At 41.7% G+C, this 24,408-nt stretch overlaps 1 protein-coding gene across 1 annotated transcript in view; it reads right to left on the reverse strand.

The window, feature by feature from the left end:
• Nucleotides 1-4,478: 4,478 nt before the first annotated feature.
• The window catches only part of CCND2 (cyclin D2), a 55,404-nt gene continuing 35,474 nt past the window's right edge, over nucleotides 4,479-24,408 (reverse strand). The window contains exon 5 of the mRNA XM_084627535.1: nucleotides 4,479-10,588. Within this exon, the coding sequence (XP_084483661.1) occupies nucleotides 10,433-10,588 (156 nt within the window). The 3' untranslated portion in view covers nucleotides 4,479-10,432. The remainder of the gene's footprint in view (nucleotides 10,589-24,408) is intronic.

A 24,408-nucleotide genomic window follows, 5' to 3' on the forward strand; every position in this document is an offset into this window, starting at 1 on the left:
ACTTTACCCTAGAAATGTGATATAGCCAGAGACTCTGTCACACTTCTGCAATCTGCTCCATGCAGTCCTTTAAGTGACGTCCTAAGAGTAGACACAGCCAAGGAAGCCGCTGGAAGTGCAAATCCAGTAGAGCAATTCTGCAAAGGAGTGGGATCAGAGCTACAGATAGATCTTGCATATCCACACTGTTTATGAACCACACTTCACTTTTTCTCTGCATTAGTATTTCCACACGGATGGAAGAATGCAGAGGAAACTCACTGGGAGTGGGAGAGGGGAAGACTACAGACTTACCAACTCCCTATAGGTGGGGTATGATCAGGCCCATGTTTTTCTTTTCTCCTACACTCCCTTTTTTAAACGAAAGCTTAGTTCAGAGCACAATTCTGCATCAAATTCTACAGCAACAGAATCCAGAAACACACAAGGCCCTGAGTAGTTTGCAAGCCTTCCCCTCCCTGTAGGTTTTAACTGGTGTTTTACATTCACTTTGCATTCATTAGTGTAAATGGTAGCTTAAAGTGCAGGACAAATTGGGTCCTATGGATCAGTGCTACTCAAAGTGGTGGTCCACGGACCAGTCCCAGTCTGCGAGCCATCGGCTGCCGGTCTGCGCGCACATTGGGGAAAAAATTTGCCAGTCCCCCACATCAGATAGCTTGAGAAGCACTGCTATGGATGAAAGCCTGGTCTCATTGAAGTCAAGGGCAAAACTCCCAGTGACTTCAATGGGGACAGAATTTCATCCTCATTGTTTGCATATCTGATACATGCTCAAAGTTTTTCATTTTTACTTGAAAAAGAAAAGGGTGTATAATGGTGTTCAGAAGTACCCTTGCTTTGGTTCCGTTGGAGCAGCATGAAGGGAGGAGTACACAGATGGTTAGATGCTGTGTTGAGAAACATACCACCAGCAGTAGGAGTGTTTGAAAAAACTCTACAGCAAGTACTAGGACTGCCCTCCATGATTTAGGAAAACAAAAAACATAAAAGAAAAATCTCTGCCTTGATTTTTTAAAAATAAAATCAAGTTTCTAGTCCAGGTAATTATTGCTTGAAAATATAAACGGATATAATCCAATCACTGGGACTGAAAGGCAGAAGCAACTGGAATCCTCTTACTCATTGCGATGCTAAAGCATTCTTGCCTTCCTCTCCACAATTTTTTAAAATGTAAAATTAGTCAGTTAAGTTTGAAATATGTCCCAATGAATCAGCTCACTATCCTATCCCTCCCTAAAATCCTTAGGCTGTCCTTGTGCAAAGTGATGTGATCCTGATGGTCAGGTGTTGCCTACATTTGGGGAAGGGGATCATAATGGTTTCACATGCCCTGAAGTACTAAAGCTGTTTCCTGATTTTTAGCACTTCACTCAGCTAGAAGAAGAAAGTAAACTGGTCAGTGTCTAGTGAATTTCATTTTTTAGATCTCAGGCACTCATTTGTTTAGATTGCAAATACATTATTTTTATAAACATGTTTGTTAAAATTTAAAAAAAGAAAAATAGCCTTTTTTGTTACTATAGGTTTGATAAACTCTCTCTTTAAAAAACAGAAAGGTCCTGATTCTGATCTCACACTGGTTTATATTAGTGTAACTATAGACGTTTCAACTGTTACTGCTCATGTACTGCACACTAGTGTGAGAGCAGAATCAAGCCCCCAAACCCTAAATTGAAGGCATAAAGCATCTCTTTAAGCTGCAGTTTGAATACATAAATGCAAGTTATAAAAACAACCCTTAGCTTGTTTCCGATCTGAGGCTTAATGGTGATATGTATTGAGCTGCATGGACTAAAACCAGACATTGTGCAAGTTGTCTGAAATGCAGTTTAACCAGCTGACAAAAGATCTCTTTATAGTGGTGTGACACTGTACTTCAAAGTAGCACCCTGTAACCCCCATATTCATCATTCCTATGTGGTTGTGATATTTCTAACAAAGCATACCATGTAAGATACCATATGAAAGGTCATAATCTGCTGAACCTCACCGTTCTGTCAAAATATGTATATTGTTAGTGTAATATGAAGTTATGAGATGTTGCTATATGGTTATTATTGAAATATGTTGTGAGTTTGGGAATCACCCACTGCTAGTTCTCCAGTGACAGCAAAGGAGGTGACCCACACCCAGGCAGGTGTTGAAAAACCCATGACCAGCAGGGGAATTGTAAACAAGAGATCTACAATTCAGTAAGGCCTTCTCTATACTACAAAGTTTTGCTACAGTTATACTACAAAACAGTGTACGTGTACACACTACAAAGCTACTTTTGGTGGTAAAACCCAGACAGGCAGGTAGAGTGGATTGCTTCTGCCAGGATGGGGGGAAAGACTGCTGTGCAGAGCAGAGCCAGGAGCTGATGTCTCAGGATAGGTCCATCAGCCTGCTGTCCCGACCCCATCCCGCACCACCACTCTCAAGAAACCTGCATCATGTGACACTATACATTCCCCATGAGGCATTGCAAACCCTTCCCAAAGCACCTTGAGGCCAGCTGCATAGTGGGATAGCAACCCACAGTGTACTGCTCTGTGTCTTTGCAAGAGCTGCTAGTGTAGATGTGCTCCACCAACATAAGGCGCATACTGTGGACATGCAATAGCTATTTTAATTAAAGCACTTTAATTAAAGTGGCATAACTTTTGCAGGCAAAACTTTGTGGTGTGGACAAGGCCTAACAGACAGTTGTGCAGCACACAATGAGGATTGCTCCACTCTGTGACTCAGCAAGGCCCACCAGGACATGTATTGAGAGTACAAAATAAGGTGCAGGGGCATCATGCGATTATCTTTCTCCACGCCCCCTCTGCTGAAGACGACAAGAACACTGGGAAGAAAAAGACTTTGAACTGAGACTGGTCCCAGGCTGAGAAGGAAATTTTTCCTGTGTATTAAGAACTGTAACCTACCTGCAACATCCAGTGGGGTGGAAAAAGCTGTTTGATTCAACTCTTGCTTAGTCTAAAAGTTTAGGATTTAGAATGCATGTTTACTTTTTATTTTCATAACTACCTCTGATCTGCCTAACACTTATAATCAATTAAAATGTATCTTTCTGAGATTAATAAACTTAATGTAATGTTTTATCCTTACCAGTGAGTTTGTCTAAAGTGCTTGGGGAATCTGCTCAGATTACGAAGCCTGGTGCATGTCCACTTTCCTTTGACAAAGTGGCAAACTAATTAATGAGCTTGCACTGTTCAAGAAATGGTCTTGAGCAGTGTAACATGGTATATTTCTGGGGTGCAAGGCTGGCGGCTTGGGAGAATTGCTAGTGTTTCCCTGTGTATATAGTTCATGAGTGGCTTGGAGAGCATTCATGCAATTTAGCTGGGTGTGCCTCTGCATGCTGGTGGCTGAGGGATAACAGCGTCTGGAGGGGTTTGCTGCTTGTCACTGGCAAAGCATTGTGAGAGATAGCCCAAGTTGGAGAGTTAAGGGGGCCCACAGTTCCAGGCTGTACCCCGGGGATCCCGTCACAAGTGGTTCCTCATTTAGTGATGAATCTTGATCCTCCTTATGGGCAAACGAGACCTGAAATGCTGAGCCGAATTCACTCCTGCCATTAGCAGGTGTAACTCCAGTGAAGTCAATGAAGGTATGCCAGCAGATAATTTGGCCTGCTGTTTTTACTGAATAGGCAGTGTAAAGGCCACTCAGAGATCATGAAGTCTTTGCAGTGTCTCTTTAATAAGGCACTGTGGAGTGGGGGAGAAGGGACACTGTGGTCACACCACACAAGTGAATGGGAAGGAATGGTCAGCTTACAGTATGTATCCATGAGCTTAAAACCCTGCATGTGAGTGTGAAGGAGGTGGTGGAACCTCAGAAGGTTGTGGTCAGTTCTCCTGCCCAAAGTCTGAAGCAGGAGATTTGTTGCCTGGAAGCCCATTTCTCCTCAAATTCTCCATGTCTTTGTCCAACACAAAGCCTTTTTTTTTCTTTCTTTCCCCCCAAATTTTGCACAGTATTTATGGAAAAGTCCAATAGAACTTAAGTTTTCTGTAGGTTTTTCTTGTTTTTTAAAAACACCTTATAGAAATGAGTAGAGAATTAAATAAACTGCTATAGATAGAATTCTATAGGCTGGTTTGGAAAACATACAGAAAGGTTTTCTTTTTCCAATAAATTATATACGTTTTTAGAGAAATGTCTGTAGACCCCAAAGAACTCTTAAAACCCACTTTTTTTGTGTGGTTTTACCTCTATCAAATACTACAGGACCTTTCCATGAGAGAAACATAACAGAGTCTGGCTGTAAGTCTTGACTAATAAGCTAACTTTTAAAGTAGGTCTATTTTACCATGACACTCAGTTAAATATGGGGAGCCATTTTACATGTACAGTTTACCTACATAAGTTGCTTTGCTGTGGAGAACAATTTATGAAAAGAGTACTGGGCTCTAGAAATGCACCTCTTTTTACAGGATTTTCATGCTGAATGACTAAAAACAGGACAGGCAGTTCAGGTCAAGGTGAGTTTATTGTCCATACAGCATACCTAATCCCGCCAAAACACATTTCTTAAAACCATCTTTAAACTAGTCAAAACAACAGGTTATTAATAAAAATGACTTAACACTGAACAGAGACAACCTTTTAAAAGGTAATCGAGACTACACTTTATCAGAATCTTATCCATCAAAAAACAATCTCACATACTTTCTAAATACTTTTTGTTTACACTGATCATGTCTACTACCGCACTCTCTAGCATCCCCTGACCATATAAACATCCACACCTCTTAAAGAGCACATTGTGAGAGGATAACTTTGACTTGATATGGCATCACACTCATTAAAGCAAAAAAAAAAAAAGTTTGAGAACAGAAACTGTGCAACTGAGAGTGATTTCTGAGGTACATGATAACATGGTAATACACATAGTGGAAAAAATCCAGTGGCCGGGTGAGTTGCTGGGAACTTTTGAGCTGTCCAATTATTCAAGCAAAGACCAGCAGCATTAGGTTGGGATAATAGCACTTCCCTACCTCACAGGGGTATTAGGAGCATGTATACATTAAAGATTGTGAGGCACTCAGATACTATAGTGATGGGGACCATATAAGTACCTAAGACAGAAGATAGATAGAAAAACCAAATATTCCACTAAAAATGACAAATATTTGCCATACTATATCAAAGATCTGGGAAGGTACAATCTGCAAGGCACTTTTTTCAAAGTGGGCTGTAGAGAAAAAGGCTGGATTATGGTATTTGAAAAAAATCACACACTGGTGCTTTGAGATAGCAGTTTTTGATGCCAGACAAAAAAACAACAACAAACCAATGTTGACTTTCTTGTCCTCAGTTTGAAATGAAAATTGTGCAAAACGTACGATAGTTTTCATTTTAAGTGATATTGTCAAGTTGTTAGGACCCAGATTTTACATACTTTGAGTGCTCTGTATTATAATAGTAAATGCCCTCTTGATTCTAACCACATAGTAATTGTTTATTTTTTACTACACCACTAGAGCATCAAATGTATTTGTTAAAAATGACTGCACACAGTGTAGATCCTATGAAATAAATTGTGCATGTGGGCTCCAACTGTACTTTTTATGTGTCAGCTTTACACAAAATAAAGGACTACGTTATTTAACTATATCATGCTCAGAGGCAGTTTTTAAAGGAATACTAAGGTACAAACAAAAAACTAACGCTACATGGTAATGCAGTGAGGACTTGATTCAACAAACACATATACCCCTGAATAATTTTCCAGTAGTCCCATTGTCAATGGGAGTACTCATACGGGTGAAGTTCTCACATGCACAGGTTTTTGCAGGATAAGGCTCTGAGTTATAATCTATCAGGTTCTTTCGGGTGAAATTCGCCCATGACTGCATAATGCCTGAGTAATTGTGCTATATGCAGGGCACAAACCTGGAGTGAGGGGGATGAAATTCATCCCTAATCTACTGACAAGCCAAAAGCTCCTATGTAGCTTCTCCACATCCCTTTTTGGAAACTAATCTGTGTATTCACTTTCCTGTCCCCAGAACTCTCTTCAAGCTGGCCTATTCCAAGATGACGTGAAGACTCCTCTCTGCACTACACGGGGTACAGAAAGGCAGTTAGCCCTCCATAACATAGGGAATTTCACATTTACATCTCACTCCTGTAATCAGATCAGCACAAGTGGACTTCAGTGCCTGCACTGAGTTCCACAGAAGTCATTTGGGCTCCACATGGGTACAAGAGACTGCTTGCACAGATCTGATTGCAGGAGAGAGGCCTTAGTGATGAACCTTTCAAGGAAAACGTATGCACTGCAGGAAATGGTGCTAGTGATTCAGCAGACAGCACTCTTCCTTCTGAGTCCATAGCGAGCCAATGCCTAGCATGGTGCTAGAAGGAATTGTACTTCGGAAAGTGCTGTTTTTTGAATGAAATGAAAACCAAGGTCCTGACCATTGTGGTTCTTAAAAGTCCTATGATACTTTTCACAATTCTTAACCTTGCTGTCCTTGCCAAATTCCAGCGTTGGGTAATTATGTTCCATTCTGCTGGCCTACATTCTCTCCTAACAGTTTCAGTTCTACAAACAGTTTTTTAGTGTTGCTGGCACACGACTGCTGTGTTCCAGACCAGAAGTAGGTGAAGTGATCTCCACAAACATAGTGGCCAAATACTATGTTGACTTACACATATACAGCTCCTCTAAAATCAAGGGCGTTTTAAGGGCACAAGTCAGCACAAAATTTGGTCCAGTCCATAAATCACTTTGGTATATGTCCATATGAAAGTTCTATATGTCACAGTAAGATCTTATAAGGAGCAGGGCTGTGCAGATTTTTGGGGGGGAATCTCACTTTCCATGATTTTTTCATAATATGAGTTTTTTTGTACCAGAACCTGCTAAATTTCATGTTTTTAATGTGAAAATGTTTATCTTTGTAAGAACTAAATTCCACAATTTGGAAAATGTCAAGGTTTCTGTTTAATTATATGGCCATTTTAGAGTGAAAATTTTACTGTTTTCACTTGCTCTATCTTTTTAAGCAAAATACCTAACATTTTGCAGGACGTTGGCTGTTTTGCAAAATTGGACTGATTTCAGAAAATTGAAACAAAATACAAAAATCTCAAATATCTCAGGGCCTGATGCTGCAAACACCTTTGCATGGACACACAGCTGAAATTGCCTGGAGTGCCCTCCAAAGGAATTTGTGGGAACTGGAGCTATGTTTTCTGTTTTCATTGAGAACACTGAACATAGCCCTAACAAAAAGGTGTTTTCCGTTATAATATGCAGTGTTAAAAGCATGTAAAATCTGGGGCTCAAAAAGCCTGGCAGTATTACTTTAAGACCATTTGTTTTGTCCTTTGATACCCAGCCACTGAGAGAAGACTGTTGGGCCTAATCCTGTAGTCCATACTCAGGTAAAACTCCCTTTGAGTATTACAAAAGTACTGGGCTGATTATTTCTAAATCCACTGCAAATTAAGGGCCTGATTCCACAAACACTATTGAGCTAAGTGCTTACTACCACAAGTAGCCCCATTGATTTCTATATGCCAAATCATGGTGTGGCTAACTAGCAGTATGACAGGCAGCATCGTGGGCAAGGAAGCAGGCACCACACAGCTGGACAGCCCCCTCCCTACGCAGGTGGGTAGAAAGGGGGAGAGCCCCAGCTCCCCCACCCTCAATGTGGCCAGCCATGTAGCTGCACTGGTGCATTGTGATGCATATGCTGCACCGAGTATAGACCTGGTGCAGTTTATTCCCTTTTTGAAGTAGACAGGAGACCAGGAGGGGACTGTGACTTCAGGGGTCACAATCTGTTTTCTGGACTGCTCTAGGGGCAGCTTAACAATGCAGACAACCACAAAGTCATGATCTAGCCTTGTGGGATTACTTATGGTAGTAAAGCATTACACTAGGTAGCAAAGGTTCAAAGTTCACTGTCCAGCTCCTTGAGTAATCATTTGCATCGGGGCAAAGTAAGCGTAAAATGCTCCCAAACCAGAATTTTCTACTTATGTCTGAGGTAACATTTTAATATCCACAAGATACTCATTTTGCACAAATACAAATGACTAAATAAGGTGACATACAGTGGAGAATCAGGTCTTAAGTGCTTCCAGGATTGAGACCTATACGTGCAGAAATCTTTGCTGAACGGATCCCTCATGTTAATGTATTTTTTCCACTATGAAATGGACACCTAAGACCAAACGGGAGCCCAATGTCCCTGCAATCTACAACTGTTCCCCTACACAACTGAAGCAACTGTGCTTTGCTCACCAAAACACAGGCTTTGGCTGCCTTTTGCACTGACCATTCCATGAGGCTCCCAGCGGAAAGAACTGTAAAATTGTGAGGTATTGTGAAAATGGGAACCTTTTTTGTCCAGTAAACCTGAGGTAAATATACTGTCTTTGCAGGATGTGATCAGAAAAATAAAATAAAATAAAATAAAAAAAAAATCATGAGCACGCTATTAGAAAACAACTGTACAGGGCATTTCCAGTAAATCTAACAACTCATCTTATCTCCACTTAACCGTCTACTTCAGGATTTGAAATTTAAGCAGTAAAATAATATATTATAAAAATGTTTATAAAATAGCAGCACACTCAGTGAAACAATACAGCTAAGTACTGTTAATGTGAATAAGAATGAAACAAATCATAGCTTCTTAGCAGCGCAAAAAAAAAAAAACCAAACAAAATAAACCCCTTAGATTCTTACTCCATTTTCTACCCTCATCTAGCCAAATATGGCAGAGTCCATTCATAAAATATTCTTCAAAGTAGCATGTTCTTTCTGGATTTTTATCTTTAAAAAAATGCAAACATTAACATTTCATCCAACAGCTTCAAACTGTATATTTGCAATCTGTTAATACAATTGTGCAAAAAAAAAAAAAAATTGCCCCATCTCCTTTGCCATCTAAATGCCTCTTCTTTACAGATGGAGCAGGAAAAATAAATTCAAGTACACTGAATACACCTTTGTAATAAAAATCAAAGTCACGCACCTTGATGTTTACCATTTGTGTCTTTTGCACCAGCAATTTTCTTTCATTGTCCATATATAAGCATGCGGGTGGTATTAAGATCCTTCTGACACTGAACAATACACAGAATTGTCAGACTTTCATCCGGAATGTTGTGACAGGAATGTCATCCGAAGCAGGTGTTGGAATTTCCAGCAACACCAGAACTAGCAAAGTACATCAGATACTGGAAAATATTGACTATTAAAAGCTATATGCATTGCTGCTTTTTTTTTTTTTTTTTTTTTTTTGCTCAGCACAATTGTCATAAACCATCTCATTTATCCCTTAGGAACAATTTTCAAAGTGCTTTTCGAATGAAATGGTTTATAATAATGCTAACTGTGGACCAGTAAAGTTATAAAAATCTGGAAAATGTGTTTTCTGGAGGGAGAGGGGGGATCAAAGGAAATCACATCTTCTTTAACACAGTGAGGATATGTTAAAAAGGAAGATGGGCAGAGCATCATTTAATTGCCTTTACACCAAACTAAGGAGCTGCCAAAAGTTAACATTGACGTGTTGCATTAGCATTGTGAATGAATATAATGCTTTTTCACAGATGATCCACTGCATCTAGGAATCCAAAGTTCTGAGGTGGTCTGATTTGTTGACAGGTCATTTGTAATCTGTATATTTCTGCCATCTAATGCAAGCATTCTATACTTTGGCTTGGACCACTGCTGGATAGCAGGATCAGCTTTAAGCCAAAGATGCTGTTGTGTTTAGAATGAACCATTTTTCTGGAGGAAAAGTAGGAAGCAGTGGTGGGGGGCGAGGGGGGGAGGGGGCGGGCAAAGAAACACCTGCTCTTCCGGCTGGCAAAATAAAGCATCTTCTTTCTTAGGTAGCAGCTACCACAGACAGCAAGAGTAAACAAAACTAACTTACAGAGATCCAACAAACAGTTCTGACTAATAACAGAGGTGATAGATCAGCAAATCTCTTCTGCATCCAAAATGGTTCAATCACTTCAGGGATCTTTTCCCACTTTGCCCTAACCCCTTAATTCTATTGCTTTGCAATCTAGTCAAGCCATAACATCACACACACAATTCCTTTCTTAAGTTTAAAAAAGGGTGTGTATGCACTAGGTCATAATGCACGCACAAAAAAGTATACTCTACTTTGTTCCCACAAATGCAGGCTTACATTTATCTAGCTACTTTTTATGCTTTTATAAGCACTTAATATCACTGATACATAATCAAACAGCAATTATCAAATATATCGTGGGATTCCCTTCTGTAGAACATCACAGGCACCAAATGCTTTTTTAAATTACTCATTTTTTTTGTTTTGTATCTAAAAGAGCTTTAAATACGTTCTATGTGGGAGCAGATTAAAAAAAAGATTTCACTCTAAAAAAGGGGGGGGAGCAGGGGGAGCAAGCATGACTGTCTGGGCTGACGTCCTCACAGGTTGATGTCTCTCACATCTGTGGGAGTGCTGGCCTGGTCCAGTTCATCCACCATCTTTGAAGGATTGCTTTGCTGTTGCTGCTGCTGGACTTGCCTAAGGTTGCTTACTAGCACCGACTCAATCTGTTCTTGGCAGGCTTTAAGGCAGTCCTAGAGAATAGGAAGCAAAGTGATCTGTTAGTGAATCTTTTCCCACTGTGTCAATCAAAGCTTCAAGACGAGCAGAAATGAGGAAAACCAAGATGTTCAGAGGCTATGTGAATGGAAATCATGCATTCACCCTAGAATCGTGCTATGAAGGGAAACAGGATGCACATCACTAGAAGCAGCCCACGTATGCAGTCCTTTGGGTGGAGTAAAGCAAATACCACATTTGTTACGATCTTGGCACCTTAAAATTCTAACTCTCCTGCAAGAAAGTAGTGCCTTTTGGAATGGGAACTCAAGGTATTCATTGGCAATATCCTGCAGGACAGGTATAAATCCAAAGGCAGGACTATACCTAGCTCTGCAGTAGCTCCTGCATTCCCTCTGCAGGGCAAAATGTATATCATACCTGTGCAAGAAGAAACATGCCTTTAATAAAATCAAGTCTACAGTACTCTGCAGTAATGGTCCAAAGTACTACATCTTACAGCACTGCAATGAAGTAGGCCGTTACTATAGAACACTGAAGTATTTTCTTTAGAAGGGTCAGCAACGAAGAGGTAAAAAGGAGATGCCCCCTAGCTCAGAGAATCTGTATCCAGACTCCCAAAAATGTAATCCTGCCTCCAAACACTGCTTGATAGTTGAGCTTCATGAAAGACAACCCTGGTAGAAAAAGGACAAATGCAGTTGCGAAGCGACCCACCAGACAATCCAAGGCACAGAGCACCAAGACCATTGTCAGCAGTTTGCATGGACCATCTTCCACCCACGGAGTAAATTCAAATTGAAACAACCAAAATGATTCCAACAACAGGGGAAAGAGCAGGCCAAAGCTAGGACACCTATGTCTCACTGAAAATGGCACACTTATTCAGGGTGCAGGCAAAATTAAAATAGTAACAATAACAATACAGTAGGACCTCAGAGTTACGAACACCACAGTTATAAACTGATCAGTCAACCGCACACCTCATTTGGAAGTGGAAGTACACAATCAGGCAGCAGCAGAGACAAAAACAAAAAAACCACCACCACTATCACCAAAATTAACAAATACAGTACAGTACTGTGTTAAATGTAAACTACTAAAAAATAAAGGGAAAGTTTTAAAAAAAAGATTTAAAAAGATAAGGATATTGTTTCTGTGCTCGTTTAATTTAAATTAAGAGAGTTAAAAGTAGCAGTTTTCTACCGCACAGTAAATTTTCAAAGCTGTCTTATGTTCAGTTGTAAACTTTTGAAAGAACAACCATAATGTTTTGTTCATTTGAACATTTCAGAGTTATGAACCTCCATCCCCAAGGTGTTCGTAACTCTAAGGTTCTACTGTAGTAATATCAGAAAACTACAAATATCCATAACCATGTTTCTGCCACAGACCTCAAAGCACTTTGCACAGAGGATTAGATAAGTATCTTTATTCTCATTTCACAGACTCAGCAACTGAGTTACAGAGGAGAAGTGATTTGCATCAGGTCACACATGGAGTCAGTGGTTGAGTCAGGAACAGAACAAAGTACTGCAGCACAACGGATCAAACCAGGGACCTATCTGGCAAGCCCCCTCACTCTCACCCACATAGTGGCAACCAGTAGAGTTTGAAGTCTGCACACAGGTATGCTTCATCCCTGGCCTGCAATGTACATCTGTTGTCCTAGCCTGACTGGGAAAGCATAAGTCATGTATGTCTGGGCATGTCCGCTCCATAGGTGACATTTATGTGCTTCATACAATTTGTGCTGGTGTGATTATTCCAGGTGATAAAATTCATTCTGTGCCAGGATTACCACTTTGTGTTGGACCCTGGAGACTCAATGCTAGCAGTAAAGTCACACCCTCTCTTTGCAAAGAAACTACCATGCCTATATCCTGGAGCACCATTCCCAAACATTATTTGTACATATATATATATATATATATATATACCAGCAAAAGAGTACAAGAGGATGGTTTGTTATGCTGATCAGATACAAGGAAGAGTGGATTGGATGAGACATTGGTCCTATCATGAACAAGAAACTTACCAAGGATGTGGAGGCCACTACCCAATTCTAGGTTTCAGAGTAGCAGCCATGTTGGTCTGTATTCGCAAAAAGAAAAGGAGGACTTGTGGCACCTTAGAGACTAACAAATTTATTTGAGCATAAGCTTTCGTGAGCTACAGCTCAATTCTAGCATCAGTAAGCTAGGTACAGAGCATGGCGGCACCATTAGAACATCAGTAACAAGAGGCCAGTTCATCACTATTGCCTGGGCATAACTGGACCAGGATGGCATCGTATTTTCCAGCTTAATAGTCAAAATCAACTGTTATCAAGAATAACGTTGATCAATACCATTGTTAGATCAGTAGCAGAGAGCAAGGCAATACTTAAAATCTGTGTTGCAGTGTCATGCCCATGTGACATGCAGTGGGTGGATTGTTACTTCTCTGTGTTTGTCATAGCTATGTGCTTCTTTAACCCATGGCTCTGTGCTCCAGAGATGGATGCCCTAACAAAGATCGGTGAGACTGATATTAAACACTTAACTATAGGTGAAGAAAGTGGGGATTCCCATAATTCAAGTTGCCTAACACTTTCCATTATAAGCCAGTGCTTTCAGTTGCTTGTCACTTTGCCAAACTTCTATTCCTTGGGCTGAAATTTGCCATGTTTACTCTGTGTCTCAGGCTGAATTGATCTGGGAAAAATTCAGCAAAAACAGCTCAGCCATTTCCAAGAATGAGGCTAGGGAAAGCAGGTAGTTTGACAAGAGTTAATAAAAAATCCCAACAGTTTCTCTGAAGAGTTCTAGCACCTTCAGGATTTGGAGCATGACCTTCCAATTTGGATTAGGAGAATTGTGGGGTCAGGTGCCATATGCTCTCCCCAGGAACATACACCGAGACATAACCAAGTTGTAAGCCTCCGAAAATTGTCATTTGTACATACTCAGTAGAGCCCATGAGATCCTTGCTGCTAAAAGCCCCAGAAAGCGCCTTGACATACCAACTACACTGAAACATGCCTCAGGAGTAGAGCTAGAGTGCTAGATTTAATGTGGATGTAACAGATGGAGTAGCAGATGCTGTGGCCTCTAAGCCTAGGAGAAGGCAGAGATTAAAGTGAAGGGAAATGACATTCTCCTTGGCTTGAGGTGCCAACACTCTACCTCCTGTTTCAATATACTTGCTCCACTGGAGGAAAGGTGTGCTGGGCATCAGGGAGAAACCATAAGTTCTACTGTCATCTCTTTCACTTATTGGTGTTAATAAGCCTGTGCACTTCACAGTCATTACTGAGCAAGGCCTCGTATCCCTACCTTAAGGAGGCAGGCAACTTCCATTCTCCCCATTTTACAGAAGAGGAACTAAGTTTACACAAGGTCCCTTTGGAAAAGCTTTGGCACAGAATTCAGGGACCAGATTCTAGGCTGTATGTCACATGAAGTGCAGTGGGGACAATGATGTCTTTTAAGTCACCTTTGCACTATGCAGAATCTGGCCTGCTCTTTGGCATCACTGTAGCCCTTATCATAAATTAGAGGAACCCCAGAGGCATGCACTAGTTTATGGCAATCTGTCTGAAATAGCAATGTGCACCTAATGACAGATATAGTCACTCTGTACTGTTCTGATTATGAGACAGCCCTCTAAGATGTACCCTAGCCTCAGAAGAAGGAGAGTGTAGATCATGTATTCATTCCACAGCATACTCCTTTTAATTTCCTGGGGTCAGTTTTTCTTAGGACATCTGACCAGAAGGTAATTCTTCATCTTCACTTTTCATGAAACACCCTTATTTCTGTCTCTCTGCATTCATACCCACACTCTGTGTATAGTCCTGTTGTCCTCTGGAAATTAGAGGTATATTGTGGGCACAAAAAATGAGTAACAATGTAAGTTAGCTAATACTCAGATGCACTGAGCAACCACAACTCCAGTTTAGTCAATGGGAGCAGGGGATGCTCAGCAACTTAGAAACTCGAGATAGTGCCTCAAGTTGGACCCCCCCCCCGAAATGCAGTGCCTAAAGTGAGAGGTCGTGTCTAAAAATGCTGGCCTATGTGACTTGCACTCGGCCACACAGTGAGTCAGTGGCAATGACAGGAATAGAACGCTGATCTCTTGACTCATGGTCAAGTACCCTATCCACTGGACTACATGTACTGTCAGCACACTGGATCAGTCACTGAATGGACATGTTTCAAAATGCTAACTGCACTCCAACAACAGGTATTCGTGCACACTATCTATGCACCATACCACAGCAAGAAGGCTTGCCCGTAATCCTGTATTAAGAATTCATGTAGAAACCATGCCAGCTGGAATTACCCATATTAAGACGCTTAATTACCAAAACCACGTTTTCTCTGGTTTTGGTAAATCTACAAAAGACTTTGCTGCCTTATTGTAAAAGGAGTCCTGTTGAGGATAGCAGACTACAGTTGCCAACCCTCCAGGATTGTCCTGGAGTCTTTGGGAATTGAAGATTAATCTTTAACTGAAGATTATGTCATGTGATGAAACTTCCAGGAATACGTCCAACCAAAATTGGCGACCCCATGTCAGGCCTAAAATTAGACCTCCTACCAACTTTTTTGGTATGAGGTGCATTGTACTGTCTATCCCTCCTTATACTCTGCATACATGCTACATTCTTATCAGAAAGCAAGGGACTGACACCTACAGGATTCCTGCTCTTGGAGAGATGTGAAGTTTGAATACCCGGTTTGCTAAGAATGGAGCAGGAAGACTGATGTGAAGGAGTACCGTACATGTCACTGAGAAAAAGAAATTAAATACCCTGGATTTATTGGTGATGGGAGGTGAAGCAAAAAAATCTGGATTTTTTACAATGCTGCAGCCATTACATGTTGGGGTATTTCTATTGGGTTTTTTTGCAAGAGGTGTGTAGGGGGACTGATTGTTTTGTTTTTAATGGTCCTGCTGGTGATGACAAATCTGTCTAGTTATTTTAAGGTGAGAACTTTTGCTTTTATTCATCTTGCTGGGAAACGGATGGACGCTTTCTATAGTCAGGGAATTGATCATTTAATGGTGAGGGCTGGGCCTCTCGCCCCAAATATATTTCTGCCAAAAACCCTAAAATATTCAGATAAATCCCATGCTCAAGAACACATGTGCATTCTAGGTCCATTACCAACATTCACATATTTAAGAAGTAGTAACTGGAACATCATGTTCCACCAGTTAGTAAAATGACTGGTTTTATGTTAAAATGCCCAGTGAGTCTATTATAGCATACTCCGGCAACTGCTTGTTACAATAGAATTGGGTCTTCTGTTTCTGGTCTGTTTCCCTTTTCCATAAACTGGTACTGATGTGCTTGTGTTCACTGGACAAGACCTAAGCAAATGCATATAAATGTATCATCAGACACAATATCTCGTTTTCAAACAGCTTTTGCAGATAGATTGACAGAAATGCAAGGTAATCAAGGGATGAGCCCCAAGGTCACAAAGGAGTTTACTAGCACAGATGAACCCGCCACATTAGGAAGATTTCATCGAGTGTGTACATCTCCCTATCACCAAACAGAAGTTTCCAGCCATGCTAACCTTCCTTCAAACAGGGCCTACGCTACTCTCATTGAAGTTGATGGCAAAATAGTGCAGATCAGGTTCAGACATAAAAAACTCGAAGAGTGGGGATATCCATTTGCAGAATATCATAAAACGTTGCATTTATAAAGCACATTTCATACAAAGATCTCAGTACGCTTTTAAAACATTAAGGGCCAAAGTTGCAAAGCAGAATGTCTTTCTAAAACAAATCAGGCATTTGCACAGCCAAGTACCCATCTCAGTGCTTTACAACCCAATTCTCTACATAACTGCAGAGTTTTTGCATGTAACGTAAATCCTGAAAATCTTCACCCAGTTAAGTCTGTTTCAGAATACTCTTATAATATTATATACCTTTTAATAGTAATAATTAATAGCAAAAACAAATAAAGATCCATTTAATTTATGCAGAGCCCTAAAATGACACTTTCCAGGGCTGTGAGGCACCCTGCCCTTAGCGTGAGGAAGTTTTGTCTGCGTCTGCGGTGGATCAGCTCCCTGAAATCACCAGTCTCTGGTAGCACAAGTACTGCCCCCAGGCCTCCACATGTCTTGCTCTGTAAAGGTTAACAATAGGCACACACCAACCCCAAGTTCTCCGAGCATTCCCTATAGAGTCCAGCCCCTTATCCACTGAACTCTCCCAGAATTACCAGGCTCACTGTTTCCAAAGGAATTGTACACCGCAGCTCACTAGTTACACCTTAGAACACAGCTCTGCTGAACACACAGCATTTAGATGTATTTATAGTGAAAACAAGAATAAATTTATTATCAAAGAACAGAGATTCAAGTGATAGTGAGTAAGAATACTGGAAACAAATGGTTACATATAAAACAAAATAATAACATGCTTTCTGAAAACTAAACTTAACTAACAAGGAATGTCTATCTCCTGCAAGAAAGCGTACCCCAAGTTCTTTTCCCAGCATTTTCAACCAGTCTGGCAGAGACTCGTTCTCATAAAAATCAAGCCCGCTGACAGCTTGTCCTTACAGACTGAACAAATATCTAGAGGTTCATCTGTACCTTGGGTACAGTTTCAAAAGTTCTTGTATTACCCCTAAACAAGCTGATTTCTGTTTACCTCTTCTTGTTAATTTCCTCTCTGAAGATTTCACAATCCTTCATTAGCATGCAGCCCGATCTTTTGAGTGGAAGCCTACTGTGAACCATAAAATACTTAATTTACAGGTAAACAGCCAGACAGATAAACGTTCCTTGTCTGAAAGAAAACCTGCTTTTCACTGTTGCTGGTGACCACTCCCTTAATGCTGACCTTAAGAACATAATTTTCAGTGCATATACATAACTCCTTACACAACATCTGTACATGCATTTCGCAGTGATATTGAAGACCAGGGTGACACATAGTCTTTGAGTCCTCACATGACACTCTTTGGTGAACTAAAAATACCAGACCCTGGGATCCCTGTAACCCATATGCACCTGTTATACCCTCTGCCAGTTGGCATCAAAAGGTCTCTGGGTCACAATTACATCTGAGGCCTGGTCCACACTATATAGAGTTAGGTCGACATAAGCTGCTTTACTCTGTAAGTGTCCACACAACAATGTTGCTCCTGTCGACGTAACTCACCCGCTACGTCAACTGAATAACTCCACCTCCACGAGAGGTGTATCGCTTAGGTCGACGTAGTTGGGTTGACACAGTGGCAGTGTAGACACTGCATAACTTATGTCGACTTTAGGGGCCTCCAGGAGGTGTCCCACAATGCCGCACTGTGAGCGCTCTGGTCACTGTTTTGAACTCTGCTCAGCGGCCAGGTACATGCCCCTCCCCTTTAAAAGCCCTGTGAATTTTAAATTCCATTTGTTGTTTGCTTGGCATGGAAAACTCACATAGCAACTGCCCAGCTGACCATGCCGGCTCCACCCAGCAAACGCGCTCCTGCCTAGAGTACACAGGAGGTGGTCGATCTCCTGGGCCTGTGGGGAGAAGAGGCTATGCAGGCACAGCTCCGAACCAGCCGTAGAAATGTCGACATCTATGAACGGGGGGAGAAGGGCTACAAGTGGGACACGCAGCAGTGCCGTGTGAACATTAAGGAGCTGCGACAGACAAACCAGAAGGCAAGGGAGGCAAACAGCTGCACACATGCCACTTTTCCAAGGAGCTGCATGCCATCCTCGGCGGTGACCCAACCACCATCCCCGAGACCCCACGAATACTTCGGGGGAGCTGGAGTCACAGGCCACCACAGTGAACCCTGAGAACGAAGTGTTGGACAAGGAAGAGGAGGAGGAGAATGGGGAACAGGCGACCAGGGGATCCAGTGGCGCTGCATCACTGCAAGTGAGGACCTCTTTTTGACTCCTGAGCAGTCAAGCGAGTCCCAGCAGTCCAAGGCTGGTGAGCCTGATGCAGGGGAAGGAACCTCTGGTAAGTATGTAGTTTGCTTTGATATTGCAGGGACACATCTGTTCATTTACTCTTTTTTAGTCACGTTGTAAGAGGTAGTGAAATAACCAAGAGGTAGAGTTGCTATCTGCTTCTCAACAGTTAGGCAGAGGGAGCCCTGCAGAACAGTTTGTTTATGTGCACTGAAGGCCTGTGAATCCTCCACAGAGATCTCGAGGAAGCTTTCCTGGAGGCAGTCTGCAATCCTCTGCCAAAGGTTTCTGGGGAGGGCTGCCCTAGTTCTTCTGCCACAGTAGGATGCTTTCCCACACCACTCAGCAATTACTTCAGCAGGCACCACTGCAGTACACAGGGTAGCACCATACACACTCGGTCTGCACCGGATGGATGCAGGAGCTGTTCCCTTTCAGCCTCCGTTACCCTCCGGAGTAAGATATCAGCTAAAGTCACAAGCAGAAGTGAGAATGTAGCGCTTGTAACTTGTGTGATCAAGTGGAGTGAATGCACTCACAATAGTACCTCTGTCCACTGTTTCTTTCGCAGTGGCGAAAGTGGCCTTGAGGGTCTGTCCATCCACACCAGCGGAGCGGCTCAGCCAGAAAAGGAGAAAGAAGAGGACAAGGGAAGACATGTTCCAGGAGATCCTGAAAGCCTCAATGCTTCAGTTACCAAGCACAGGGCTTGGAGGATGAAGTTGGAGGACAAAATGGACAGGGATAGTGAGGACAAGATAAATGGGCAGCAAGAGATAATAACCCTTCTCAGGGAGCAAACAGACATGCTGCAGTCTCTGACTGACCTTCAGGCTCAACAGATCCGTTCTTGTCTCCCCCTGCAGCCCACAGAGAACTGCATTCCAGGACCTCCCCACATACCCCTTCCTTTACTACATGGCATCCGGGGCCAGTGCCATACCCTTACCACTCCACCCTGGGGGAAAGTACAGACAGTCACAGCTGCACATACACCAACTGTGTCTCTCACAGGTCAGTGTATGTGTGTTTGTGAAATGGAAATGACTGTTCTTTCCTTTTCAGAAGTTCTTTCCCATGTATTTATAAAGTTTCATTCAGTTTTAAATATGTTTGTCTCATAAAACTGGGTGACTGGGCAACAAAATGGCAAATTAAGTTCAATGCTGATAAATGCAAGTAATTCACACTGGAAAACATAATCCCAACTAGACATATATAGTGGTGGGGTCTAAATTAGCTGTTACCACTCAAGAAAGGGATCTTGGAGTCACTGTGAATAGTTCTCTGAAAACATCCACTAAATGTGCAGCAGCAGTCAAAAAAGCAAAAAGAATGCTGGGAATAGTTAAGAAAGGGTTAGAGAATAGGACAGAAAATATCATGTTGCCTCTGTATAAATCCATGGTACGCCCACATCTTGAATATTGTGTGCAGATCTGGTCGCCCCATCTCAAAAAAAGATATAATGGAATTGGAAAAGGTACAGAAAAGGTCAACAAAAATGTCTAGGGGTATGGAACAGCTTCCATATGAGGAGAGATTAGTAAGACTGGGACTTTTCAGCTTGGAAAAGAGATGACAAAGGGAGAATATGATAGAGATCTATAAAATCATGACTGGTGTAGAGAAAGTAAATAAGGAAGTGTTATTTACTCCTTCTCATACACAAGAACTAAGGGTCACTAAATTAAATTAATAAGCAACACTTTAAAACAATCTAAAGGAAGTATTTCTTTACACAACACACAATCAACCTGTGGAACTCTTTGCCAGAGGATGTTGTGAAGGCCAAGACTTATAACAGGGTTAAAAAAAGGGCTGGATAAGTTCATGGATGATAGGTCCATCAATGGATATTAGCCAGGATGGCAGGGATGTAAAATCATCTATGAAGTGTCCCAAGCCTCTGTTTTCCAGAAGCTGGGAATGGGTGACAGGGTATGGATCACTTGATGATTATCTGTTCTGTTCATTCCCTCTGAAGCACCTGGTATTGGCCACTGTCCGAGGACAGGATACTGGGCTGGATGGACCATTGGTCTGACCCAGTATGGCCGTTCTTATCTTTGTATGGGTTCAGAATAAAAGTCTATTTATGGAAACTTAATTCATCTTTATTAGTTCATAATATATGCTGGCTCAGACTGACGTCATTCATAAATAATAGCAATAGGTGCATTTGCAATACTATATTACCACATACAGAACACTCATTACAATGTTCATACTAGGGTGCCAGGCACAGCAGACTACAGCAACATGCGTTACTGTGGCTCATTGTTAAAATGGTCCTTCAAAGCCTCCCTGAGCTGTATAGCCCCCCGTTGATCTCTTCTTACAGCCCTCGTATCTAGCTGCTCAAAGCCATTCCACCTCCACTCCTGCAGAAACCGCTCCCACTTTGCTTCACAGATATTATGAAGCACACAGTAGGCAGTTATCACTATAGGGACATTTTCTTCACTGAGGTCTAATCTTGTGAGTAGACAGTGCCAGCGGCCTTTCAAATAGCCAAAGGCACACTGAACTGACATTCTGCACCTGCTGAACTTGTGGTTGAAGCACTCCCTGCTCAAGTCATGCTGGCTAGTGTACGCCATGGGAGCAAGGGGTAGGCTGGGTCTCCCAAAATTACTATTGGCATTTCAACATCCCCAGTGGTAATTGTCTGGTTTGGAAAGAAAGTCCCTGCTAGCAGCTTTCTCTACAGGCCTGTGTTCTTTAAGATGTGTGCATCATGCACTTTCCCTGACCAGCCTGTGTTGATGTCAGTGAAACGACCCCATGATCCACCAGTGCTTGCAAAACCATAGAAAAGTACCCCTTTCTCTTGATGTACTCCATGGCAAGGTGGTCTGATGCAAAAATAGGGATATGCGTGCCACCTATTGCCGCACTGCAGTTAGGGAACTCCATTACTGCAAAACAATCCACCGTGTCCTGCATGTTGCCCAGAGTCACAGTCCTTCGTAACAAGACACAATTAAGGACCCCACACACTTGCATCACAACAACCCCCACGGTGGATTTTCCAACACCAAATAGATTCCTGATTGATCAATAGCAATCTGGCGTTGACAGCTTCCACACAGCTATCGCCACTCGCTTCTCCACTGTGAATGTAGCTCTCAATTGGATGTCACAGCGCTGGAGGATTGGGGTGAGCTCCATACACAGCTCCAGGAATATGTCCTTAGGCGCTGAAAGTTCTGCAGCCACTGCACAATGATGCAATCCCACCAGTCAGTGCTTGATTCTTAGGCCCAGAACCGGCGGTTCACTGTGTGAAGTTTCTCCATGACTGCCAACAACAACCTTGAATTGTTTCTTTCCCTGGAGCACAGCAAGGCAGCCTACAAGGAATCAACATATTCCGCCTCATGGCTCTGGAAATACTTCAGGATCAGGCATGTTGTGGTCGTAATGCTCATCACAATACTGAAGAGCAGAGCAGTGCAGGATCCATGCTTCTCGCAGAGATGGTGGATGTGCAGGTTTGCAGAGCTTTTTAAAAGAGACGCACATGGAATGATAGGATGGAGAAAACTGCATCATGGGACGTTGATCCCATGTTCCCAGTCACCCCCGTACCACTCATTTGCTCCCATGATGCACTAAAACACTGTGTGCTACATGATGGCAAGATGCACAGTGGGATAGCTACTCCTGGTGCACTGCTCTCTGCATCGATGCAAGCGCTATTAGTGAGGACATGTACCACCGACACCAGGAGCGTAGTGTTGACATGCAAAATCGACATAGTTACTGTGGCGGCTGTATGTCAACTTAATTTTATAGCATAGGCATGGCTTGAGAATCTCAAAGCACTTAATACAAAAAGTGGGTCAGTACCTCTGTCCTCATTTTATAGCTGAAGCCTACAAGGTATTTCAGGTCAGAATTTGGACTACTATTTATGTGCATGGCTTTTTATATTATACTGAGACCCACAATAAGGTTGATGTTAGTGTTTGTGGATATGGTGTTCAGATTGAACATTGGTTTTAACACAATAATTCATCAATGAAATCCATAAGACAAGGCCTATACTATGATTCAACTATCAATATATTGTCTGTCAAGTTCTAACAACTTCAATATAATTTACTAATCAAAATAGTAATTTTTATTTATTCATATCTATAAAGCACACATCCAGGGGTTGAACCTGGCTAGCCAGTGCCAATTTACCAAGCTGGGACTTCATTTTGGAGGCTGTCACCTTGTGTTGCAGAAACGAAGTGTTTACTTTAAAAAAAATAGGGCCAGATTCACCACTGGAATCCAGCTGCTTAGCATTTCTGTGGCAGCAAAATCGACTGGAGCATACAAATGAAACTCATCCTAAATCACTGGCACTTATGGTTGAGAAGATACACTCAAGTTCACAATCTGAAGGCTAACTGCTGCAAGGACTGTCTGTCTGACTGTGCACAGAGCCTGAAATAATAGCTCTGAGAAGTGTGAATTGCCACTATTCATGTCAATGGGATGCTAACTATTATGGGAGAAAGGAAAAGAATGAACATATTATGAAGATCTGCAACAGTTTACTGAAGTATCTCATTTTGGTGTATCAAGGAGGTGGGCTTGGTTTGTGGGTGGAACTACCACTTCTTTCTCACTTTCATTCGGACTCTGCTCCTATCCAAAGTTACTGGTTACAGAATTAAAAACAACTCAGCAGGGTCAATAATCAGGCTTCCAATGATGCACAATGTAGTTTCTCAAAGCCTGTGTTGCTTGCTGTGTTTGTATGTAATTTATTTCTGGATTTTATTTTTAACGTTTTGTTGCTATTTTACTATGTACAGCACCCAGAGGTAGGGAATGCTGCTCTATAAATTAAAAGGAAATAAAAAAATAGAAGTCGGGGAATTTCCTTTCAAAACAACACTATAGCATACTACAGTAATGGTCCAGAATAGTATAATAATTCTATTGTAAGATGTGGTAATTGTGACCATTACTGACAAATACTCTGCGGTTTGTTTTGGTTGTTTTTTTCAGAAGGGTTGTTAAGTCATGTGTCACATGGATCAACTTCCTCATTTTTCTTTCTGGTCTAGTAGTTTAAACTATTAAAATAGTTCAGGTAGTTTCCATTCCACAGTTTTATTGTCATCATAGCATGTGCAGAAGAAAAGAGCGCTTAATTTTTTCTGTGAAACTTCACAGTCCTTGGGCAGTTTATTCCAGTTATTTTTTTATGTTTGGAAAAAAAGATGATGTTTTGTGCTTGGCAGCGAGTAACCTTTGCATAGTGATGGAAATTCACATGGAGAAAACAAACAGGAGGAGAAATATATTGCACTATGTCACAATTTGGGTTATTCAACATAGAAAGTCCAGGTTCTGAATTTCCAGGCACAATAACCTAGAAACAGGGTTTAAGCATTTGGAAAGGCCTGGTACTATATGCAAGTCATTTCTTTAACTTTTCAGCACCAAGTTAATACATGTTCTCGCTGATTTTTCCATATTTTACTTTTTTAAACTTAAATATGTTTGTACCGCTGTTATGAAGATGTTTGCATCTGGCAATCTGGTATGTGAGCCTCCCATCCATCTCCGCAAATAGGGTCCAACTTTGCATCACTGAAGTCAATGGAATTTTGCAATTGATTTCAATAGGTGTTAGAACAGGCTGGTACAGAACTGAACTTGCATGACATTGAGTGCCCTCAACTCTCATTGATTTCACTGAGGTAAGTAGGTGCAGGAAGAACTCAGCACCTGGCAAGGTCAGGCCCAAAGTCAAAAATAAAAGCTAAAGAAGGGAAAACACAAATAAATTTGTATTGTTTCAGCAGCTAGTTTATATGAGGCTGATCTTGAAGTCCTCTCTCAAGCCTCTTTGGGTCTCATCCTAAGCCCACTGAAGTCAACGAATG

Source organism: Lepidochelys olivacea (genome assembly GCF_965140295.1).
Source record: "Lepidochelys olivacea isolate rLepOli2 genome assembly, chromosome: 1".
Classification (NCBI taxonomy): Eukaryota; Metazoa; Chordata; order Testudines; family Cheloniidae; genus Lepidochelys; species Lepidochelys olivacea.